Source organism: Stegodyphus dumicola, chromosome X1 (genome assembly GCF_044657685.1).
Source record: "Stegodyphus dumicola isolate Sdum_Otavi_A_Nest chromosome X1, ASM4465768v1".
In the NCBI taxonomy this organism is placed as follows: domain Eukaryota; kingdom Metazoa; phylum Arthropoda; class Arachnida; order Araneae; family Eresidae; genus Stegodyphus; species Stegodyphus dumicola.
The window spans coordinates 250,114,787-250,139,947 of NC_140780.1; the positions used below are offsets into that span (position 1 = coordinate 250,114,787).

A 25,161-nucleotide genomic window follows, 5' to 3' on the forward strand; every position below is an offset into this window, starting at 1 on the left:
AACACGAAAATACCAAAAGTGAGTGGGGGAAAGAAACAGGTAATGCCATTTTTAACAAAAAAGGAAACCAAACCAAAAAAAGGTAAAGCAAATGGCAGTGCTTGAGAGCCAAAATACAGTAAGAAATGACACTCATACTAAATTATTTAAAATGTTTGCCGCTTTACCTAAATCACAGAGTACGAATATTGTCGCAGCAAATGCATATAGTGTTTTAGGCATTTGGCATAAGGAAGGGAATAAATAATATGGCTGGCATATTGAAATGAATCATTTATATCTAAAAATGAAAACACAATAACTAAATGTTTAGGTCGCAAAATTCTTTCTTTCTTTTTTTTTTTTTTTTTCCCTTATTTATTTATATTTTGGTTTATTCACTTAAGAAATATTATAAATGGACTGCACAAATTTTTGTTCAATGACTTGTATAAGAGTCATAAAATAACAGTATTACAAGAATGTGCAGAATGTGGGAATATTGTTTATTTAGTCCCAAGTTACCTCATAGTTGGTACAGGAAGCAAAAATATTTCATAATCTGAATATACGCATATGAATTTGTTTACTGCTAAAAGTAGTCAGTTATAGCTATATTTAAATAACAAAACAGAAAATAATTAAAAAACACAAAAATTAAGATAGAATCTTGGTGCCTGTAGATGGGTGTATCATATTAGCTTTGGCAGTAAACATGTTAAACAGCTAAACATTTCTTTAAAACTTTTCTAATGTACTTTATGAAACTGAACTGAACTGATGGCACTTTATGAAACTGAAAATACTTCATATTATAATTTACAATTTTTTTTAACTAAACACATTTATTTAATTCTAAAATTTTATGAAAGTATTTAAAAATTTTTTTTTTTCCTGACTGACATGACTGCCTCTATCCCATTATAAAATGTTTTGTCACTTGGTTCACAATATCTCATATCTCAAATTATTTTGCTTTTATTAATTTTTAATGATGTTTTAATAATTCTTTATGAATGAAAATTTATGAAAACAAATTAAAATTAGTAATTATACATACTTAGTTAATAAATGCTGTTTAAATAAAGATATCTATGAGCAGATCTTAAAAGCCATGTCTCTCAGCAGTCGGTTGTTTTTTTACTATGTTTATAAATTATTCTCCTAATTTAGGAAAAGTTACCCTCAAAGCATGTGCAATTTATTAAAAGCAACAAAATATTCAAGTTTGTTAAAAATAAAAAGTCCTTTTGTTTGCTTCTCCGTTAAAATATACATAAATCGGCCACAGAGTTTAAAAAAAGAAAGGATACAAGTGAACTGGTACTTTCAAACTGCATACAATTTAAGGTTCTACAACTGCCCTTCAAAACAGATAACATTCAAAAAGCAAATACAGTCGCATGAAGCCATGAAAACACAACTTCAAAAAATTAAAATCAAGCACTAATATAAATAAACACATCCGTACAAATTATATTGAAATGATAATGTAAAATCACTAAATAATGAAAGCATGTAGTGCATTCTCAAAAAAAAAAAAAAAAAAAATAGCGACTGAATGTGAGCAAATCTTCAAAAATTAAAAAACTTCATCTTCATACTCAGCTCTTATTTCTGTCACACACCAAACATGATGACAAATACCCAATAATTTTCTTCACATCTGTACAACAATTCCTACTCTAAAATTATTTTGCAATGCTCAACTTATATGTTATACTAATAGAAAAGAAATATAGAATTTAGAAAGTCTCTTTCCTCCTCCTTTATTACAGATGTTAAGAAGTAATCTAGATTTAAGACACAGTGAATACATTATTATGACCAAAGCAGACACAGGTGACATATACAAATTTGAACAACTCAAAAAGCTGTTCCATATTTCAGAGTAAAAAAGAATTTAGTGTCGATCCTGACGAGAATATTATTTTAATAGACTGCATTAAATATGAAAACAGGACTTATTTAATACTAGATTAATCATTTGGGGGGTGGGGGAATTCAAAATAGCTGGACAAAGCAATCTACAGAAAAAGAAACCAGGTACATTAAAGAAAACTGATATTTTACTACAGCGGCATCAAATAGTAAAATCAAACAATTCTAGCAGAAAAAAAACTCAGGTACATTTAAAGAAAACTGATTATTTTAACATCACTATGTGATTTCTACTATCTAGTTTCATTATGCAAATGAAACTAGAAATGTAAAATGATGTATGCATAAACACAGTTTCTTTTTTCTTTTTTTTCTTTTTCTTTTTTTTTAATATTGTAAGAGTTAGATGAGTTATGTTTTTTCATATAAGATAAAACAAGAAAGAATGGAAAAAGGTGTTTCATGTTAAGCTTTTCCTAGAGCTAACCGAAACACATTCATACACTTTCAGATCCTGGTAAAAATTTTTAAACAATTTCAGAACCCACCAATTTAAAGAAATATTGTAGGTTTTCAGAGAATATATGAATGATATTTAGTATGTTTGATGTAAATGAAAAACGACTAAAGTATGTTTGATGTAAATGAAAAATGACTAAGTCATAAAATACATTAAAGAAAACAGGCAATATATATATACAAAAGAAGGTTACATATTTTGAAATTTCAATTAGTTTTCCAAAATTTCATTTTTCTTTCTACCCTTACAAGAGTAAAAATATAAGATGTTTGAGAACATATTACTTGTCAAATAAAACATTAATTCATCAGTGAAAAATTTTCATTTGTTGAAACTAATCATGAAGAAACACAAACACAAATTAAATGCAAAGTTACAAAACAAAGAGCTTCCACAATGACAATGCATTATACACATAAACATTATCATCACCTGGCAGACAATGCTGAATATCTTAATTTTTAGTATTCTGATCTCCCATCACTAATCACAAAAATCCCGCAAAGTGAAAACCACAAATTGCCATCAAACAGCATCACAATATTATAGATATGGTTCAATAAAGCAGGCTTCAATAATTGTTACATGTAAGTGCTTCATAAAGAGTGCAGACATTTTCACAGGTGTCACTGTTAATGCTTGAAAGATGCAAAATTAAGTTGAAATTTTTATTCATACTGGATAAGAATGAAATGCTGTGACTGATTTGCGTACAAAGACCAGTACATGAAATCCCTGGCTTGCAATATTTCTAATGATAATAAATGACACTGCTTAAGAAAGGAAGTGAAAATAGCCAATTTCAGTTTCAGCTCTTAAATAAGATGAAAGTAAAATCAGAATGCATTTCATTTTTTTATATGACCAAATTATGCTAATTAATTGCTATGGAAGAAATAAGCAAGCAAGTTGCTTTAGAAAGGAAAAATGGTGTTTTGTACGGTACAGAAGGAATAAAATGCTTTTAGTGGCTGAGGGGAAAACAGTGCAATGTTATTAAAAACCTCTTATCACAATAAGAAATAATTTCAAACTATTAGAAAGTGTTTTGTGTTATACTTAGTTGCTTATTATGCATGATTTATATTCCTTAAAAGAAAATGATCATGCATGACATGACACCAGCAGGATCTTTGGCTAGCGACCTAGAGAGGCCAGTTTCAACTTAAAAACTTTAGTTATGAAAGTAATGGACTTGTTTCAGGGTCCAGAGGTAGAGTTGATTCAGATAATTGAGCTTCAAATGCACGTATGGTATTTAAAACATCAGTTCTTTGCTGAGGTGTCATATTTTGAATGATATGTACAACAGAATCCATAGCTACTTCAGGATGGGACTGCAAAAGACTGAAAGGAAAAAAAAAAAAAAAAAGCATGCTTTGCATCATATATCAATGTGAGACTAGACTTAAAAAACACTTTTTTAACCCTTTAACTGTCAAGTTATTTTGATGATTTGGGTACACAAATTGTCAAATTTTTTTATTGGAAAACCAAATGTAGCCGAAATAAACATCTCCCGATACAATACGATGCACTCAAAAAAAAAATTACCCCGAGAAATACTCGGGCGTGACATTTTCGAACACCAGTGCAATCTCGGGCATGACAGTTAAAAGGTTAAAACTAGAACAAAGATTTTTTTAGAACAATTTAGAAAATAAAAGCATTAACCCTCTTGGCTGATCATCCCGCGATTTCCACGGGCAACTCAAATGTAGCAAAATTTGCTCATCCCACGAGCATATGTTTTTCTTCCTTTATTGAGGTGCACATTCCGTTTTTTCCCCGTTTGACCATTGAAATAAATTATATACAGTATTAGGCGTTTAATTTACGTTTTGGTCAACAGATATCATTAGTAGTCCACTAAATTGCGGCATTTAAAGGCACGTGGTATTACCGTTCAAACTTCACTTTTTGCAGCTTTTTTCTTACAGAAATGGCTGCTAGAAAACGTTCAGCGATTATCTTGATTATTTAATTAAATTATTGAATTATTAATTAGATTAATAATTAGATTGATTATTAATTAGATTTATTGAAAGTGGTGCAAAGACTGTGAAGTTGGACTTTGCTTTGAACCCTGTTTTGAACTCTATCATACTAAACTGCATTTCTAAGGTATTTTTCACTCAGCGTTTTATATTTTCTTAAATTTTACTTTTTTATATTATGCAATAAATAGAAATTAATTGATTGCAATAAATAGAAATTAATCGATTGCAATAAATAGAAATTAATTGTAATTCGACTGAAATTTATTTTAAGAAAGATTTTTTTTGGTGATAACATCTGAAATTGGTTTTTCTGGCAACTTAGTTTCTCATGATAAAAATCTATATAAAAAATATTCTCTAGAAGTGCATTTTTCAATTCTTCAATACATATACATTTAAAATATATATATATCTATATATATATTGTAAGCACAATTTCTTAAAATTACTAATAAAATTTGTAAAACAGCATTTTACAGGGCACAATATTATCAAAGACCTTATTATTGACTTTTGCAATTATAAGTTTTCTACAAATAACAAATACAATAAATATTACTGCAAAATCAATTTCCTTCATCCTAACTATGATCATATTCAGTTTAGCAAAATTTTCAGAAAAAGTCAGCAATTTTTTCCAGCTACCAAAGTACAGATCTCACCAGCTTTCAAGTATCAAAAACCTCTTAGTAAATTGCTAATTAACCACCACGAATTAGCTACTACAGCCCATTGATACTGTAAAGAGCTTCAATACAAAGATTTCATAGATAAATTTCATCAACATATTATAACAGGTAATTTAGCAATAGTTCAAAACCAACATTTAAGAATTTTAATGGAAAAAGGTACCAAATTTAGACCAGTACTAAAAATTAACAAACATCACAGTTTTAAAAGTTTCATAAAAAATATAGACGAATTTATAGTTAAAACTAGTTTCAAATTAAATATTCCAAATTCTACCTTTATGGCATGGAAACATGCAGTATTAGAATTCAAGCAAAAAATTCCAAGAATTGAATTTAATAGCTATTTACAGTGGAATATTCTCATACCTCTTTTACAGGATTTAAAACAAAAGTTCATAATTACCAAAATTGACAAAGCTAATAATAACTTTAGCATAATATGAAAATTTTTTTGTCTCATTAATTAATACTGAACTCAATAATGCCATTACTTACAAACTCACCAATCTACAAGAAAATGTTACTGCAAAAAAGCTAAAAGCATTTCATAAGAAACTGCAAATTTCACAACCATCTAACTACAATAGATTAGCAAATCTATATGCTCTGCCAAAATTTCATAAATCACCACTCAAATTTAGATTTATTGCTAATGGTACAAATAATTATAAAAAGAATATAGATTACATATTTGCAATTATACTTTAAAAAATCTGTAATTTAATCCAACATCTCGTTAACAAACAACACAATTATAGTTGGATTATTTATAATAATGCTCCAGTTCTCAGCAGTTTTAAAAGTTTAACAATCAAGAACATTAACTGCTATGACTTTGAAAACCTTTATACTTCTCTACCATTAGAAGAAATTTTTACTAGTTTAATGCAACTCCCACAACTTTTTCCTGACATACTTGACATCCTTTGTATTGAAAGATGGAATACTTATCTGAATTGTGCATTATTTAATAACTACATTAAATACAATAATAAGATCTTTCAACAAGTTAGAGGAATTCCTATGGGAGCAAACAGTTCTAAACAAATTTGTAACCTATTTCTTTTTACATTTGAATATAAATTCCAACTCAGTTTAAATAAAAATAAATTAAAGCTATTTGCTCATACTTTTAGATACATAGATGATATTATAACTTTCAATAATAATTCTACTTTTGAGAAATTCAAAATTTACCCAAATAGTTTAACACTTAATAAAACGATACAAATCAAGATACTATTGAATTCCTAGACCTGCAAATTATTAAACACAACAAAATTAAATTATTTGATAAAAGAAGGAATTTCCATTTTCCTACTATTAAACTAATTAATTGGAACTCTAATATCTCTAGAAAAGTAATAGAAAACACGTTTCATAGCCAAATTATCAGAATAAAAGATATATGTACTGAAAATGACGATTTAAAGGAAGAAATCATAAAACTAATTAATGTACAAGTTCATAACCAAGTACCACCAAAATTTATTAATTTATATATTAAAAAGGCAGGCCTTGACTTGACTTTATAATTTTTTTGCTCTTTTGGATATGATAACATTACCTTAAACCTTAACTGGAGGGTAATGAAGGATATAAAAGAGTAGAGAAATTATTGTAAATTTTTATTGTAAATATTTTGTAAATATGTATATTTAATCAATACTGGATTCTTTCCTTTTACTAATAAAGGGCCAACTCTTTTCAAAAGTCTCAATTATAGCCCGAATTGAGTGAAGATTTTAATCTTCTTATTTTCCATACTATAGTTAAGTTCCAGTATTTAGTTAAGTTTTGATATACCAATTAAATCAAGTTCATTATATTTTCTTTCATCAAATTTAAGTTTTATTTAACTTCCTAAAGGAATTTTTGAGAAATTTCTGGGAATTTTTAGAGGTTTTTTAAGGGACTTCATTTCAAAAAAAAAAAAAAAAAAAAAAAAAAAAAGGGGGGGAGAATTTTACTTTAAAACTTTAATATTAAAACATTTCAGTTTTTCATAATTACCATAATTTTTTGCAATTTTCACAATTTTTCAACAGAACACACATTTCAAATTACAAACAGTTTATATTTTTTTCACATACCACTTCACTTTAATTTCCTTCAAGCAAACATACATCTCTTGATTGGCTCAGTTACTTAACTCCCTAAATAATTTATATTACTACCTTTAGGATTTTTAATTTAATTTAATTAATGTTAATATTTACAAAAAATTTTTTTACTATAACAAAGATAGCAGCTTGACACTCAACTTTATCTACATAAGCGCCATCTATATAATTTGAAGAACACACTTACTTCTCTTTCACAACACTTTTGCAGACCCCAACACTCATATAGTAGGTAAGTTAGAATTAAAACTTACTATTTACTTGCTTTAAGTATTTTTTAAAAAATTTTTTATGTAGTATCTAAGTATTTTCTAAATATGAAATTATTTTTAAATATATATTTATTGTAAAAATTGTGAATTAGTTCTTTTTGTTTCTTTTTGTTTTTTATTTCTTATTGGTTTATATGGATTATGTATAGTTCTTTTATAGTTTCTTTTTATTGATATGCATATTCGTGTAGGGGAAGTTTCTGTAGACAAGGATTTCTAAAATACATTGGTTTCTAGATTTTTTTTAATTATTTTTTTATTATTTAAAAAAATTAACTTTTTAAAAATTTAATTTTTAAGAAAAAGTTTAATTCTTGACTTTACTTGCTTGTTTCTCAAAAGACTTAATTAGTATTTTCCTTTTTGAACTTTAATTCTTAAATGTTAATACTTAAATGTTAATTTCTAAGAGTACCACTTTATTGGAATTACTTTTGGTTTTGACTTTTACCCTTGCCTGCATGAATAACGAAACACGAATGATTGGAGAGTTAGGTTTGGAGGCAACTTCCCCTTGATAAGTCTGTCTCCTGCCTACTCTACGATCATTCACATATGCATTTTTTAAAAAAATTGTTTAATTTAATTTTAATTTATTAAATTAGTTGATTTATTTTCATGGATAGATTTTACACTTGATTTGCTTATGCTTCTGAATTTAAATGATATTGTAGATTAGTTCGAGAATTAAATCTTTTACATGTTTGCATATTTTAAAATTATTTTAAATTAATTTTGGCTTTTTTCTTTTTTTAGAATTTAAATTTGCTTTTCTACCTTTTTACTTTTATACATATTTGTTTAGAATTTAAATTTATATAGATATATAGATATATATATCTATATAAAAGTGATTTTGGAAGCGATTTCGGTCTACAAGTTAAGCAGTCAGAGGGTTAAAGTACAATACTCAAAATCATCAGACTAAAAAATTTTCTAAAAAGTACTAAAATTTAATAAGCATATTTAAACATTTTACTGTTTTAGGTTCTTAAATAAGTAATTCACACAGGTAATTTTTATTTATAGGTTTCAAAAATACACAAAAGTTTACAGCTTTGGAACTTCATAACTATTTCTCATTGACAAGAACTCAAGAAAAATTTCATTTAGATCTAAAGTTAACAAAAACTAAAAAAGTGCACATCTTGAAAAATTTAAAGGATTTTTCTGATATGAAATACAGATATGTTGCATTGTATTTTTGTTTCTACTGCTTTTAAAAAGAATAACCATTCTGAATTTATATTTTGACCAAACCTTGGTGAATTTTCTAAATTACATTTACTAATTAATTTTGTAACTCCAAGCTATTTCTAATGTAAAGTACAAAGACAATTAGTCCCTAAAATGCTTTAAAACTTTATGACTGCCTTACCTCAAATGATTAAATTCATCAGAGCATTACAATTTATTTGTTTACAGAAATAGATCCTTTTGGTATAAATGAACCTAAGTGGTTTGTATTAACCAAAAAGCATTCCCACTTAAATAGTCATAACTTCAGTTTATTTTTATTTATGGTACAATAATCTAAATCAGAACTTTTCAATGTAACCATATGACCAACATTTGAAGCATGCAAAAAGTTTGAAGGATTGCAGGAGTATTTGAAAATTCCATATATAATTTTTAAATGAATGGCTTTTATACATAAATGCACTTTTTATGGAGCTTCTTTATCATAATATGTTTTAATAATATTTGAGAAATTAAAATTTCATTTTTGCAATGCAGAAACTGAATTTAAGAACATTTTTTAAAACATATTTCAGTACTCATAAGACCATTAGGGCAGCAAAAAATTGTGACTCAGTGGCAGCACTGCACTATGATGCAGACTTCTTGAATTAACTATTACAAAACTACTTTTGCTCAACTAGAATTTCAAAGCATTAGCAAATAAATGCTTCAAGTTAAGGGAATATCTATTTTGAAACTCATTAGAAGATCCAGCATTAGAGACAGTTTGACCACAAACTTTCGCAAATGAAAGTTTTTCTCATATTTCTCGTATTATGGATAAATGCACAACCAAAACTCACTACTAACAGATATATACAAAACAGAAAAAATTAAAAATACGGTGGTGAAAATAAAAGAATTTCCTTAAAATAAAATAGCTATTAATATATGCATTTTTATTAAATGTATTTAATTATAGCAAAGTGCTATCTGCATAAGGAATACCTACATGGAAGACCCTCTAATGGAAAGGTATATATTTATATTACATGTGGGGAGAAATTTAAGCCCCCCAATACAGTTAGCCTACTCATCTCCACGAATGGAGCAGTGAAATAAGAACAAGCAGTGACTCGTGGCTTTAGTTATTGGAATAGCAAAGTATATGGGTATTTATTACAGTACAGCATTTAGTCCTACCCGCCTTATGGAGAGCTGTCATAGAAGCCCTTTTTTTCTAGATAGAAGATAGATAAATGATACAATAATTGATGTGTGGCAGCCTTGGATGCTGCTCTCCACACTAGTGGCCCAATGGTTAAGATTGCTGAATACCAGATTTGAACCGGGTTTGATCCCAGGCAAAAGGGTCAGCTGCATGCATAACAGAAATATGAGCAAGTTTTCCTTAGAAATTCATCCATGAAGGCAACCCTCCCATTAGGCAGATAACTCTTCTGAACTTTGCCATATTCAAATGACAGCCTAACTTTAGATGCTGCCTCTGTAGAGGACTTCAATCCAATTTGATGGAAATCAAATCTATACAAAAAAAAAAAAAAAAAATTCTAGTCTTATGGTGAACCTTTTTATTTGATTACTGGTACAGCCTGCTGCTTAACCTTTTCAGCCCTGGATTTTTTAGATGTGAAAAATAGTTCACAAAATCATTTTTATAGGTGTTAGAAGAACTTGCTTGCAACCTATTAAGAAGCAAGTGGGAAAATAAATATGGACAAACTGATAGATCAGAAAATGGCAGTGAATATTAAAACAGTCTCTAATAAAGATAAAACAGACCACTGAGTATGAAAATGGTAAATGCTTACCAGCAAGGCTAAGGTGAAGGTAACAGATGTATCTTAGAGAAGCATATGAAAACTTTATTTTCTGAATATTCATTAAGAATACATATCAAAGGTTTAACAATATTCACTTTCCTTCCCCCAAACCCTTTGAAGTCAGGTTTATAGCTTAGCAATGATACTGATAATAGAACTTTAAGAACAAACGAACAGGTCATTAAATTTGTTTTCTCATTTTGAATAATAGTTTTAGTTGGGTTTTGCAATGTCTTTATGGAATAACATTTGCTAATAAAAAAGTGGAATTATTTTTTTTTCACTTGCATAACATATTGATCAATGCATAACTAGTGCACCAAAAAATTATGACCATTAAAAATACTTTTTAAACCAAAATATAAAGTGAAATAAACTGGATTCCTCCTACAAAGTTTTAAGATGGGTAAATATTATGTACCTAAATGATGATTGATATGATTTAAAATTAAATAACCTGTTTTTATTGATAGAACAGAAAATCTAACCAGTCTAATGACTAAAATTCAGCATACACAAAATCTCAGAAAAGGAAAACAGTGTATATGAAGATTCTCATACTGACTAGAAAGAAAGCAAGAGAGAGCGGAAAAAAAATCAGAAAAGGAAATCATAAACATCCAGAGAAAGTACACTTACTCCATTAAAAAAATAGAACGTATTATAAAGCTTTAGCACTCACACAGACTACATAAATTTTAAGCACAAATGATATGCAAAAGAATGCTGAATTGAATAAGAGAGAGTGAAATGAGAATGTTGGTCCGCCCTCATTGATCAGATACACAGATTAACATGCAAAGCTGTTTGCTAAAAAATTTTGCATGTTGATCGCATATACATCATAGTGCCAAAGAAGAGTACAAACCTGAATAGAGGGAAGTGCCTATGATATCTTTAAGTTTAGAATAAGTCAGAATTTCATGGACAGATGAGTATAACAAAAAGCAGACATGTAAGACTTTAAACATCAAATTACAGAAAATAAACTTAGTCCCAAAACTTGTTGTCTAGCTTTTTAAAGTACATTTGAAACTAAAATCAACATTTTGATATGCAGATAAACAAAATATTCGAAGAAATGCCTTAAAATAACTCAATTTGGTGAATAAATACCGCAAATATTGAAATAAAACATAAAATAATAATAATGAATGCAATATATTTCACAAATGCTTCCGCAGATCTAGACATGCATATACCATGTATTTGAAAAAGAATTTTTGCAAGATATTATTACTTCCATAGCAATGGCAAAGTGTCGCCATTTAATTAAGAGCGATATCACTAGCTTGCTTAAAACCATCTGAGAAACTCTCCTTAAAATTAACAGCTGACAGCTAAATTTAAAGATCAAATTTAATAACTAGGAATGCTTTAAATAGATTTAATGACTCACAACAACAGAACACCACACAATTAGTCTAATCTCACTAAAATTGAAAATTCCATGAAAGTCATATGATTTGTTTCCGATAAGTTTGGGCTTCTTTACATATTATTTTATTGAATATTTTTAGTATAATGAATTAAATCCTTTTCCTTTTCAAAAGGAAATTTTAAAATATTACAATAAAATAGAAAATATATTAAACTTACCTGCGTATATGAGAAATAACAGAATCTCGTCGTAGGCAATCAATATTCTCCAAAATATGTGATCTTTCTCGTGCTGTATCTAACTGAACAGTCAACCAGTCAACGACAGCTTTGTTATTATCCCACAAATATTGCTAAAAAATCAGCACAATCATTATTAATTTATAATCTTTTAGCACCTACATATTTTACTTCATTTAAAAACAGATAATATAATTTTTTTAAATGCAATTAAAACATATTGATGAAAACTAATGAACAAAATACATGTAGGAGAAAGAAATAAAATTTCAAAAATATGTATACTTCCAAAATTAACAATATATCTATGTATATAACTACACAATAAGTTTTGCACATGAAAAGAGGTTTACTCAAGGTTCTTAATATTAAAAAAATTCTATTTTATGAATAAAACTTTTTATCTGATTAGTAACCAAAAAAGTATCATTCAATTTTTGAATTCATAATGATGGTTTTGGATCATTAAGAGAAATGACAGCCCACCAGTGGCCGAGTAGTAAAGATGCTGAACACTGGTATTTCGGTCCAAGGTTCGAATCCTGCAAACGGGCTGGCTGCATGGGCGTTTTCGTGGTTTTTCCCATATGTAACGTGTATACGAGCCAGTTTCCCTTAGAAAGTCCTCCATGAAGGCATCCCTCCCTTTAGGCAGAGAGTCCTCATGTGCTTTGCCATAACTGAATAATCCAATCCAAGAGAAATTACATTAATTTTTAAATAAATATGATCTTTTAAATAAATTTGCTGTTGTGAAAATAGCCCACACTTACTGAAACAGTATTAACAAGACTAGTCGGTTTTCATTCGTACATTATACTTACATTTACTGCTCCATGCTCTTCAACAAACCATCTACGTAACATTGAATCTACTTCACCATCACTTAAAGTAGGTTTCACAGAAAGCACATCAGCTTTTATACGGTTCTGCAGCAAAAGTCTGCGCAAACGCCAATAAAGAAGAGTTCTTGACTTAGCCCAAGGTATTATCTCCTATGCAGGAAGAAAAATTATCAGCAAAGGCAAAGTTTGTCATTTTATACATAAAAGCTACTGCTAGACAAAAATAGCAATGAAATTTCAAATTCATGAAACTAATTTTATAAAAAAAAAGTCACAGAAATGTGTGTGCTTAATCAGGTAAAAAACTCAAAAGTGCAAATGATATCTTTTAACACCAAATTCGTGACATCAATTTAAACTTTCCTTTCATCATCAAGTTTCTTGCAATACTGACAATGACACAATGATTTTGAAATGAAAATAAAAAAGCAACACTTTGTATACCTACAAAGCATACAAAAAAGTAGCTATTATTTACCATTTTGATTTCATTAGCCCTTGAGAAAACGTGTATTTTTTCTACAAGGGTTTCCCTTTTACTAAAGCATCATCACAGAATTCATATGAAAATTTAAATGAATACATAATACCTGAAAACATTAGTGATTTTATAAACAAGAATAAGTCAAGTTGCAGAAATTAAGACATAGCAAATGACATACATAACAGTTGTTTTGTAGAATATGAGCAATTACTGCTCCGACTACATAGCTTGAATTTTACTAATTTTGTTAAACAGCAACAGATTAAAGGAAACACATCTTACTGTGCTAGCTGAATGTCATGTGAACTGTTTAAAAATTGTAATAATAAAAAAAAATTTTGAATTCTTGAGATATACTCATTAGTTGAGTCTACTTTTAAAGTACAGAAGTTATCAAGTTCAACAAACTACACAAGAAGTTACATGGTGTCAGGAGCAAAATGGATTTCAGACCACCTGCTCCGCTAACATTCTTCGTTGGAAATGTGAAAGAAAAATGGAAGCAAGAGCTAGAAAACTATTTACTTGGAACGGAAAAAGATTCCAAGCCAGATAAGACTAAAATTGCAATTCTTTTGAATTTACTCGGTACTGAAGGACTCAAAATTTATAACACATTTCGATTTGAGCCACCTGAGAATAAGGAGAAGTACGAAGAGGTCTTGAAGTCTTTTGAAGATTATTGTTCACCACGGCAGAATGTCATATATGAACATTACAAATTCTTTTCATGCAGCCAGCAAGAAGGACAAACAATTGAATGTTATGTCACTCAGTTAAAGACTTTAGCGTCAACTTGCGAGTTTGCTGAACAAGAAAATGGATTGATTCACGACCGTATTGTATTAAGCATTTGGGATAGGAGTCTGACCAAACGTTTGCTTTGAGAATCTAACCTAGGATTAGAAAAGGCTATAGAAATAGTCCGTACTGCTGAAACAAGCAAAGAGCAACTCCGGAACATGAAAGATGATCCAGCGACTGTGAACAGCGTGAAGAAATATAGAAACCATCAGTATCAATCAAAACAGTCAGTGCCACCGAAACTGTCGTCGCAGAAGCAATCAGCACTAGAATATGACTGCAAGAAGTGCGGAAGAAGGCACAAATATCGGGACTGTCCAGCTTTCGGAAAGACGTGTGCTAAATGCAAAGTAAACAACCATTTTGCCGCAAGGTGTCCCAAGAAAATTTATGAAGTTGGAATACCAAATAATGAACTTAGTATATATAATGAACATAGTGTATTTGTTGACTCTGTAATGATGAATCCACCAGTAAACGGGCATAGTGAATTTAAAATAAGTGCAAAATCAATCAAAGATCTAACAAATTCTATTGATGAAGTAAATAAGGATATTTACAAGGTAAGTGAAACATGGGTGAAAAGTATTACAATGTATGTAAATAATAAGTATTTCAAGGTTGATTTTAAGTTAGATACTGGTGGAGAAGTAAATATTTTGCCTTTGTATGTTTTAAATAATGTTAAACTTAAGCCTAAACTTAATGAAACTGATTTGTTCTTAACTGCATATGGTAATTTTAAGTTAAAACCAGAAGGTACTCTTATAATTAATTGTTCAACTGAAAGGCTTAAGAATGTACCTTTACAGTTTTATGTTCTTGATGTAAGATCTAAGCCTATATTAGGATTAACAGCTTGTTCTGCATTAAAGCTAATTGAAAGGATTGATTCCTTAAAGTGCAAAATCATTAATAAAGATGATTTAATTGCTCAGTATAAAGATGTATTTATAGGTACAGGGCAATTTCCTGACGAACCATATCACATAATCCTTAAAGATGATGCAATACCAGTAATAAACCCCCCAAGACGTGTTCCTCAGGCTTTACAGCCTAAATTAAAAGCTACTTTAGATAAACTTGAAAGAGAAGGGATAGTATCGAAAGTAAATAAACCAACTGATTGGGTTCAAAGTTTGGTTGTAGTTGAAAAACCTAATGGGAGTCTGAGATTATACTTGGATCCTAGAGATCTAAATAAAGTAATTAAAAGGGAACACTATTAAATTCTTCTCCAGATGATATAATTAGTAGGTTAGAAGGTAAAAAAATATTTTCAGTTGTAGATTTAAAAGATGGATTTTGGCATGTACCACTAGATGAAGCTAGTTCTGAACTATGTGACTTAATATTTAATACTTATGGATTATATAAATTTAATAAAATGCCATTTGGAATATCTTCCGCCCCAGAAATAATTCAGAAAAGAAACCAAAAATTATTTGGTGATATTGAGGGTGTGGAAGTTTATTTTGATATCATAATTGCAGGATCTGAGGAGGTTACTCATGATCTAATTATCTCTAAGGTTCTTGAAAGAGCTAGGTCTCTAAATATAAAATTTAATCCTGATAAATTACAATATAGGGTACCGGAAGTCAAATATGTAGGCCAAATTATTTCTGAGTCAGGTGTAAAAGCCGATCCTAGTCATATTAAAGCAATTATTGATATGCCAACACAAGAATCAAAAACTGAAGTAAGGAGGTTGTTAGGAATGTTAAATTTTCTGTCAAAATTCATACCTAATGTATCTAAAGTTACTGCTCCTAAGAGAAATCATTCAGGAAAAGGTAGAATTTAATTGAGGAGAAACTCAGGAAGAGTCATTTAATAACATCAAACAACTGCTAACCAAAGCTCGAATTTTAAAAGTTTTCAGTGGTAATGAGGATATAATTATACAGTGTGATAGTTTGAAGGATGGCCTAGGATCGTATCTAATTCAAAAGGGTAAGCCTGTATCATTTGTGTCTCGCAGCCTGACTAACAGTGAAAAAAAAAAAACTATGCACAGATCGAAAAAGAGTTATTGGCCATAGTATTTTCTTTTGAAAAGTACCACAATTTTGTTTATGGATGGAAAGTCACAGTACAAACATAAACCGCTAATGGCAATTGTTAAGAAACCATTACATAAAATTTTGTCTAGAATGCAAAGGATGATCTTAAAGTTACTAAAGTATGATTTTGAGATAAATTATGTTTCAGGTAATCAAATGCTTTTTGCTGACACTTTGTCATGTGCATATCCTGTGAATGAAACTATCAGTGATGATCCTGAAATGCTAAATGTTGTTCACATTATTTCAAAATATTTGCCTATGAGTGAAAGAAACTGAATCAGATCCAGATTTGCAAATAGTTATGAAATACATTAAAGAGGGTTGGCCTAAATGTTACAAAAAAGTAGATAGTAGTGTAAAAACATACTTTAAAGTTAAAAATGATCTTTATATTAATGACGACTTGTTATTTATTAATGAAAAATTAGTTGTACCTTATGGTTTGAGAAAAGATATGTTGCAATTAATTCATGAAGCACACTTTGGAATTGAGAAATGTAAAAGTAAAGCCCGTGAAATTTTTTACTGGCCAGGTATGACAAATGACACTGAGCAGCTTGTTTCCAAATGTGAAATATGTGAAAAATTCAGAAATAGAAATCAAAAAGAACCTCTAATGCAACATGAAATTCCAACTAAACCATTCGAAAAAATTGCCCTTGATATCTTGCAATTTGGTAATCAAAATTACTTAGTAGTTATCAATTATTACTCTAAACGGATTGAGGTTTCTAGCATAAAAGATAAGACAGCAAATGAAATTATGATAAAGTTAAAATGCATCTTCACCAGGTATGGTATTGCAAATGAAGTCATTTGCAAAAATAATCCCTGTAATAGCTACTTATTTAAGAAATTTGCTGAAGATTGGGATTTCGAACTTAAATTTAGTAGCCCCAGATATCCTCAAAGTAATGGGTTGGCTGAAAGAGCTGTAGGAATGGTGAAAAATATCATGAAAAAAGTGCAAGATATAAGTGTAGGCTTAACGGAATATCGAAATACCCCAATTAGTGGAATAAATTTGTCTCCTGCACAACTGTTACTTAATAGAAGATTAAGGACAAAATCACCTTACAAAGTTAATAATGATTATGATGATATAGTATTAGATAAAGAGGAAAATTCAAATGGAAGCCCTGAGAATGTTTCTGTGTCTGTTAATATAGAAAATCAACAGAATAATCTATCCAATAGTACAATAACAAGAAGTGAACGGTTGATTAGGCAACCTTCAAGATATAGAGACTTTGTCATGGAATAAAATAATGTAATGTATTGCATATATCATTTTTATGTAACTTTTTTGTTATTGTATGTCATATTGTATATATACTTGTATTGATATTATTTGGTATTTTTATTATTGTTTATAAACTGGAGGAAGGGATGTGATGTATATTTAAAATAACTTTAATGGCGCTCATACTATGCGATTCCGTTGTTGTGATGCACGTGTTACTGTGCTAGCTGAATGTCATGTGAACTGTTTAAAAATTGTAATAATAAAAAAAAATTTGAATTCTTGAGATATACTGATTAGTTGAGTCTACTTTTAAAGTACAGAAGTTATTAAGTTCAACAAACTACACAAGAAGTTACAAATGGAAAGGATGGAAAATTCATAATCCTTCTCTGTAACTGTTTTGATCTGCTTTGAAATCATTCTAAGCATACGTTTTCACGATCATTGGTTTTTATACTTCTGAAATAATGTAGGGAACCCAGTTAAGCCATTATGGATAATTACAAGAAAATAAGTTCTCTTTAAGGTCAAATATGCTACTGATATTAATTAAACTTTATGATGACAATAAGTAAAGCAGGAAATACTTTAATCTATGTAATATTTACTTGTATTGCTCCTTTATCCATCATGTGGCGTGGAGTATCATGCAGGTCAGAAAATGTCAAAGCTACTTGATGATATACTGACAAAAGAGACTGTTCTCTTTGATGGAGCTGTTTCTCTAGGATTCCCTTTTGTTCAGTAGTAACAGCAGTTGATGAGAGTTGATTTAAAATATCCTTACACAAAGGATCAATGCGATGCATAGTTTTAATGAGATCTTTCTTACGGAAGCGTATTTCAACTGTTCCTTCTGGTTCCAAAATACCTCCTCTAAACACAGAAAAACAAGAATATCTGTTTTACAATTTATTAAATACGACTCTCACCTAAAATAGTAAAACATTATGCATTTGAATGAGGATTAGACTAATTTCAGATGATACCAAGGTATAACTTGAAATTACTTTTATTAACAAAATCATCTTTTACACTTAAAAGAGGCTAACATTTATCTAATAGAACAAACAGACAATGAAGCACTAAAATGTTGCTGTCAATGTAAACTTACAATATAAAACTAAAAAATTATAATCATCACATACATGAATAAAAGCACCCTTATTATGCCTAGAGCAATTTATTCTGAAAATGTCCTTTAGTAACATGCAATTAATTTACTCAAATAAGTAATGCAGCTGAAGCACAAAGCTGAAAGTTTAAGGATTTCAGTTCATTCCCCATCTTTGAGAAAACAAATCTTTACCATAAATAGTGCAAGTTCATCCAGATTACTTAAGGACTAAATTTGTAAATGAATATCACATGCACAAGACAAATTTACCTGCTGTCATGATCTGCATACATTTCCATATGCCTTTCATTAATTGTAGCATCAACAACTACCCATGCTCCTCCTCTCAGCTCAGCATATGGAGGGATGTATACAAGGATTGGTTGATTATATTCTCGTAATGCATCCACTATCATCGCTCCGAATTTCAAGACTTGATCATACATGTCTAATATATAAAATAAAATTCATTATTTATGCCATTTTATTAACAGAATAGGAAGTTTTCAGAATGAATACATAATTTGTAAACTAAATAACTTCTTAAAAGCAATTACATAGAAGAGTTCTAAATAAAGCAGTGGCAATACAGGTAGTACAAACATTTTGTACACTTAAATGCAGATCCCTTCAACATAATTAACAACAATGTTCATACATTTTATGAAATCTGCAGGACCCATCATATATTTTCAGTAAGATAGTTTCCACAGATCATATTAATGAAGCACAGCATTTAAAGTTCTCATGAAATCTGCTAAATTGGATAAAATATCAGAAAACATGGCACCTCCAAGTTCTTCCAAGTAACGAAAACAAGCCATAATCAAAAGAGCTTATTTATGACAGGAGAATTGCAGAGGTTCCACTTATTCCTAAAGCCAATTTTTAACAAGTAAGTTGCTGTTCCTGATGTACAATAATGAGCATTTAATGAAAGATACAGGGTATGTTATTCCTCAGGAAATATGGACATTTGCATTACATCGCCTGAAACAGATGGCCTTAGAATAAATATTGGTAATGTGCTGCTTTGGCATTTTCACCTGTGGATACAGCATAACTAATGAGACTTAATTGTTATACATGACAGATTACTAGGTACCTATCTAATTTTCTTCCACCAAAGCTATTCTTAATGATGCCAATCCTTCAACTGATATTTTAGTTTGGGCTCATAGGTCCATGCCTAGTCTCATCAGAGGCAACAAAGTGAAAAATTGTATCCCCCATTGCAGTATCTGATCAGACAGAGATTATGTACCTCCTATTTCTGCCTTTATGTACTTCTGTGGGTTTATGTGCAACCCAGCAAGCTGCAATTTGATTCATGTAAAATTTATTCTATAGGATGTATTGCACTGCTAGATGACTCAACCTAACTTATACGGCTAATTCTTGAGCAGTTTGCTGATAATTAATAGGAAGACAAATTTGCACTAACTCTTCATTAGAAATGGATAAACGACCCATACAAACTAAATTCCAGTCTGAACAAAATTTTGACCCTTCTTGAAATTGATACAGTACCACACCACAGACAGCTTCAAAAAAGTCTAATGCATGACTTTGTCTTTACATAGTCATGCATTTTTGCAATAGACATGGATTTTTATTCATGATGGTTGTTCAATTTCGTAAACATGCTTCAGGGAAGTACATGTTATGCTCTTCATTTTACATCACACAACTATCATGTAAGTGTTTTTGGCTCTTCAAATATCAACACTGCCTCCAATCAACACCCATCCATTCCCTGCTAGCATATGCTCTGGTATCAACAATGTTGCAAGTGCTTTATTTACAACCCATGTTATCATTAACATACTGAAATTCTTTGGAAATGTATTGCAGAAATAACCTGCCTTATATTATGTTGAAATTTTAGTTGCCATTTTAACACAATACTTTCCTGGTGAAACAAGGACACATTCCAGTTTTCACAAATGCCTATAGTACTGGTACCAGTATGTTATGCAAATATATATACTTTAACTCTTTAAATAATGCAGATGAGCTTATATGAATCAAATTTAATTTCCAAAGCATCTTACAGATAAATTTCAATAACTCAGAATTAATACAGCCAAAGCAATACATGATATTCTTCAGTTTGTCCTGTGAATCATTCCTGAATAATCAACGTAGTGTGCACACAATATTTCTCAATTCAGAAGAGGCTATGTAGTGATGAGAATATCATTATCATGAAAGAACACACATGGTCTGCAGTAATGTGTAGAGAAGAGTCACAGTTATCTACAAATAGATATGGGGGCCTAGCAGAAAACAGTAAAGCTATTCCATTTGTTTGTTTTGTTCCATTGGTGCATAAACGATTCTTATATATTCTTAGCCATATACTTGAAACATCAAATGATTTCCATTGTCTTCAGTACTGAAGGTCTAATTTTGAGGCTAATGGAAGTCTTCAGCAATATTTGATATATTCTTTGTGACATTTTATCTACATTAATAGACATAAAGCTATCATTGAACTGTGCCAGCCTTTCTGTTAACTACATACACAGGACTTCCCTTATCCTGAATATTGATCAGCAGTGGCTAACCCAAGAAACAGACTACATCAAAAAAAGCTGGCAAGATATACAGTGCAGCAAATTAAATATTTGAGCAATACAAATTTATGCAATAATTTTACTGTAAATGGTGTAAATAACTATGACATAATCTTGTCACAATGCTGAAAAATGAAATTAGGCACATTACCAAGGAAAATAAATCATTTAAACAACAATGAAAAAGGTTGAAATTTAACTTAAATAATGTAAGTGAAAGAAAAAGAAATTAAATTTGTTTTAAAATGTTCTAATAGTCTCATCAGTTCCCCTTTTTTTTATTATATTATTTTGAAATGTGGGAAAAGCAGATTTGGTTTGTTTTGTGTGATTATGGCAAAGCCTCGATGGCTATCTGCCTAGGAGAAGGGATGCTTTTGTGGAGGACTTTTTAAGGGAAACTGGCTCGTACACACGTTATACATGGGGAAAACCATGGAAACACCCATGCAGCCAGCCAGTTCGCAGGATTCAAACCTCTCTGGAAAGCAGATAGAGTTGACTTTAGTAATGCGTAATAGAATTATAAATTTAAGAAATAATGGCTCTACTTATCAAGAAATAGCAAAAATTTTAAGCTTGAATTCATCAACTGCTTGTTATAGGATAAGTAAACACAAATCAACTTGGGAGTATCAGTGATGGAGAGAAGAGAGGGTGGCCAAAAGTTCTTACAGTAAATAGCGAAAGCAGAATGACTGAAAGGTCAATGAAAAAAAAATAGTTTGGTTTTATGTGATTATAGCATTGTCTCGAGGGCTATCTGCCTAAGAGGAAGGATGCCTTCATGGAGGACTTTCTAAGGCAAATTGGCTCGTAACACGTTACACATGGGGAAAACCTCGAAAACGCCCATGCAGCCAGTCCATTCGCAGGATTCAAGCCTTGGACCGAATTACCAATGTTCAGTGCCTTTACCGCTCAGCCACCTTTTATTAGTAGTATGGAAATATCTAATGACCATCTTGTTCAGGTGTTTGTGTTACATCTTGAACAGTAAGAGATTACCTACATAAATTTGGATATAAAGCCAGAAATGTAAGGGAAAAAAACTGTATATAAGTGAAACTAATTATAAGAAAAGGTTCCATTTCACAAAAGAATATATAAATAAGCCTTAATTTTGAAAAAAAAGATTGTTTTCACTGATGAAAGTAAATCTTGCTTGTTTCGATCTGATGGCAATAAAACTGCTTTGAGAAAAAATAAAACGGCTCTAAATCATAAAAATGCTATGTCCAACTGTAATACATGGTGGTAGAAATGTTATGGTATGTAATATAGCTAAAATGGAACTGGTAATTCGACTATAATTGAGGGAATTTTAAATGCCAGAAAATGTGCAGAAATATTGTGAGATTTAAAATCACGTCAAAGTTGTATTAAAGATGACAACACAACAATTCCTCTTACATAAAGTTCCCCAAAGCTTGAACACTCTGCTGCAGTCACTTGATCTCAATCCAATTGAGAATTTGTGGTATTTTTTGATCAAGAAGCTAGAAAATATAAATTTTCAAATAAAAATGAACACAAAAATATTATCTTAAAAAAATGGGAAAATGTATTGCCAGAACATCAGCCAAAACATTAGTAGGATCATTCCAAGAAGACTACAGGCTGTTATAGATGAAATATTAAATATCATTTTACAAATATTATAAATTTTATTTTTAGTACTGGTTTCATTGAATTTTAAGTTTATTTAGTTCAAATACTTTTTTCCCTTCAGTAATTGCATATCTTGACATTTGTATGTTATGGGTGACAAACACTATTTTTTACTAGCCTAAAGGTGCAATTTGTCCAGAAGGGCCATTAATTTTGTTTTGGCATTTAACGTCGGTTCACTATAAATGTTAGTTCCCTTTTGAAATTGTTGCCACCAAATATCAGAGCCCTGCATTATATTTAAAGAAATAAAGAAATGAAGAATCTGCATGAATGTATGTTATGTTTCTTGCACTATGGAAGAACAATGGTAACTAGAGGCATCAAATTTTGAATAACGTAGTCCTCCATTTGAATATGGGCATCTGGAAGCCCGAATTTGGAATTTGTTTTCTATTTCATATTTTGTAAAGCATTCATGTATTTTTGATAAAGAAACTCAACAATTTCAAAGCAAGCAATGGCGACACTGTACGGAAAAAATACATCTTTATCTCCAGCACACGAGACTGTATCGAAAATTCTAAAGAAGATATGCTCTTTTAAAATTATTTTGTGATACTGCAGTTGAATTGACTTTTATGGTTTAAGTGCGAAGAATATGATATTTGATAAATAAAGGTAGCACACAAAATACTAAAAAAAGTCCCTTTGGGCATAATACAAAATCCAAAAACTTTCAAAATTTTTTTATTAAGTTATGTGAGGAATTTAATTTCACTTAAACCATTAGCAATAAAATTATTGCATAAATTTGTACTGTTCAAATACTTTTTTCCTCTATTGTATGCAATCTCTCTTCCAATATTAAAGGATATTACAGATGAGGGCTTCAAAAACCTTTTAAAGACTGGCACATTGCTGCAACCACACTTCCAAAGCTTCCGTTGTCGCAACTAGACTGTAAAACAATGTCAAACTTATGACCTAAGCATCTAAAAAGATATGTGGCACTGATACAAGAGAAAAGATGTGTGGCACTGATGCAAGAGAAAAGATGTGTGGCACTGATGCAAGAGATGGTTTGATTAGGAAGACCCTCCTAAAAAGATGTATTATACCAAAAAACAATTTTTTTTAAAAAACTTAATAGAGTATACTCTTTTGAATAACAAAATTAAAAATGATAAATATATTCACTGTTTGGATACACACAATGAAGAAGTAAAATTCTCAGAAATTGCAAAATATTGCAAACCTTTACGAAAAATTTCAAAATTCTGAGTGTAAGATTTAAAGATGCATTTTCACATGATTTTTTTTTATAACTAATTTATTATACAGTTAGAAGCTTCATGTTCCTATAAAATTTTATCAGTGGGTTTTATTAATGATGTAGATGGCAACTGAAGGCCTTACAGCAAGGATGTAGCTTCACATTTTTGGAAAATTAAAAAAAAAAAAAAAAAAAAAAAAAAAAAAAATTCTAAAATTTATTTCTTAAATTATGTTCTAAACATTTGTCCTCATTAAAAGTGCTAGTAAAAATGATTTCTTATGGCTTTTTATTCCAATGCAAAGAACGATTTTTTTTAGCAAAAAAGACCCATGAATACAAAATCTACCAAAGTGGAGCTGGGCCCTTCTTGCTGCAAGCCCTTCAATTCATAGGTAGAAAAGTGAGAAAAATTTTATAAGTACGGTGTACATAGCCTTAGACATGCTACATGAATTACACTAATGGCATAAAATAACTAATCTTCATCAAAAGTCAGTGTTATGTTTCAAAAACCAATGTTATTTTTCAAAATAACAATAGAATCACTGGAAGTATAATATATGAACATAAGACAACTTATTAACAATAGAAAGCATCAAGATGCTAATTAGAATAACATTCTGATTTTACTTAAGTCCCCACCTATTTTGCTAGGATACAATTTTCTTTGCACAATTCCTCATTTCTTCATAAGATTGATAATACTAATTAACAAAAAATCATTAATACCTGAAAGAAGTGGCCTCAGTAATCACAGAAGACATTTATACCACTTCATATATGAATGAATTATGATGTACTATTATTATCTAAAATTGAATACATTTGTGTGATGTAAAGATTTAAAAAAAAGGTGAATCAGAGGCCGATGATAATTAAGTAGAGGCTTTATTAAAAGATGGAATTTCACGCACATGGCACAGCACGTTTCTACATATCACACCATGAACAACTACAACTGTTGCCAGATCAACCTAAGCAAAAGTATAAAACAGTTACGGTTAAAATACAGGA

The 25,161-nt window shown here is 29.9% G+C and overlaps 1 protein-coding gene across 2 annotated transcripts in view; it reads right to left on the bottom strand.

Annotated features, from left to right (window-relative positions):
• Nucleotides 1–333: 333 nt before the first annotated feature.
• ACC (acetyl-CoA carboxylase) overlaps nucleotides 334–25,161 on the bottom strand; it is a 231,818-nt gene continuing 206,990 nt past the window's right edge. For both annotated transcript variants that reach the window (XM_085807436.1, XM_085807435.1), the window contains exons 49-53: nucleotides 18,949–19,126; nucleotides 18,170–18,437; nucleotides 12,938–13,108; nucleotides 12,093–12,226; nucleotides 334–3,727 (exon numbers count right to left, since the gene is read on the bottom strand). In XM_085807436.1, the coding sequence (XP_085663562.1) occupies nucleotides 3,559–3,727; nucleotides 12,093–12,226; nucleotides 12,938–13,108; nucleotides 18,170–18,437; nucleotides 18,949–19,126 (920 nt within the window). In that variant the 3' untranslated portion in view covers nucleotides 334–3,558. The remainder of the gene's footprint in view (nucleotides 3,728–12,092; nucleotides 12,227–12,937; nucleotides 13,109–18,169; nucleotides 18,438–18,948; nucleotides 19,127–25,161) is intronic.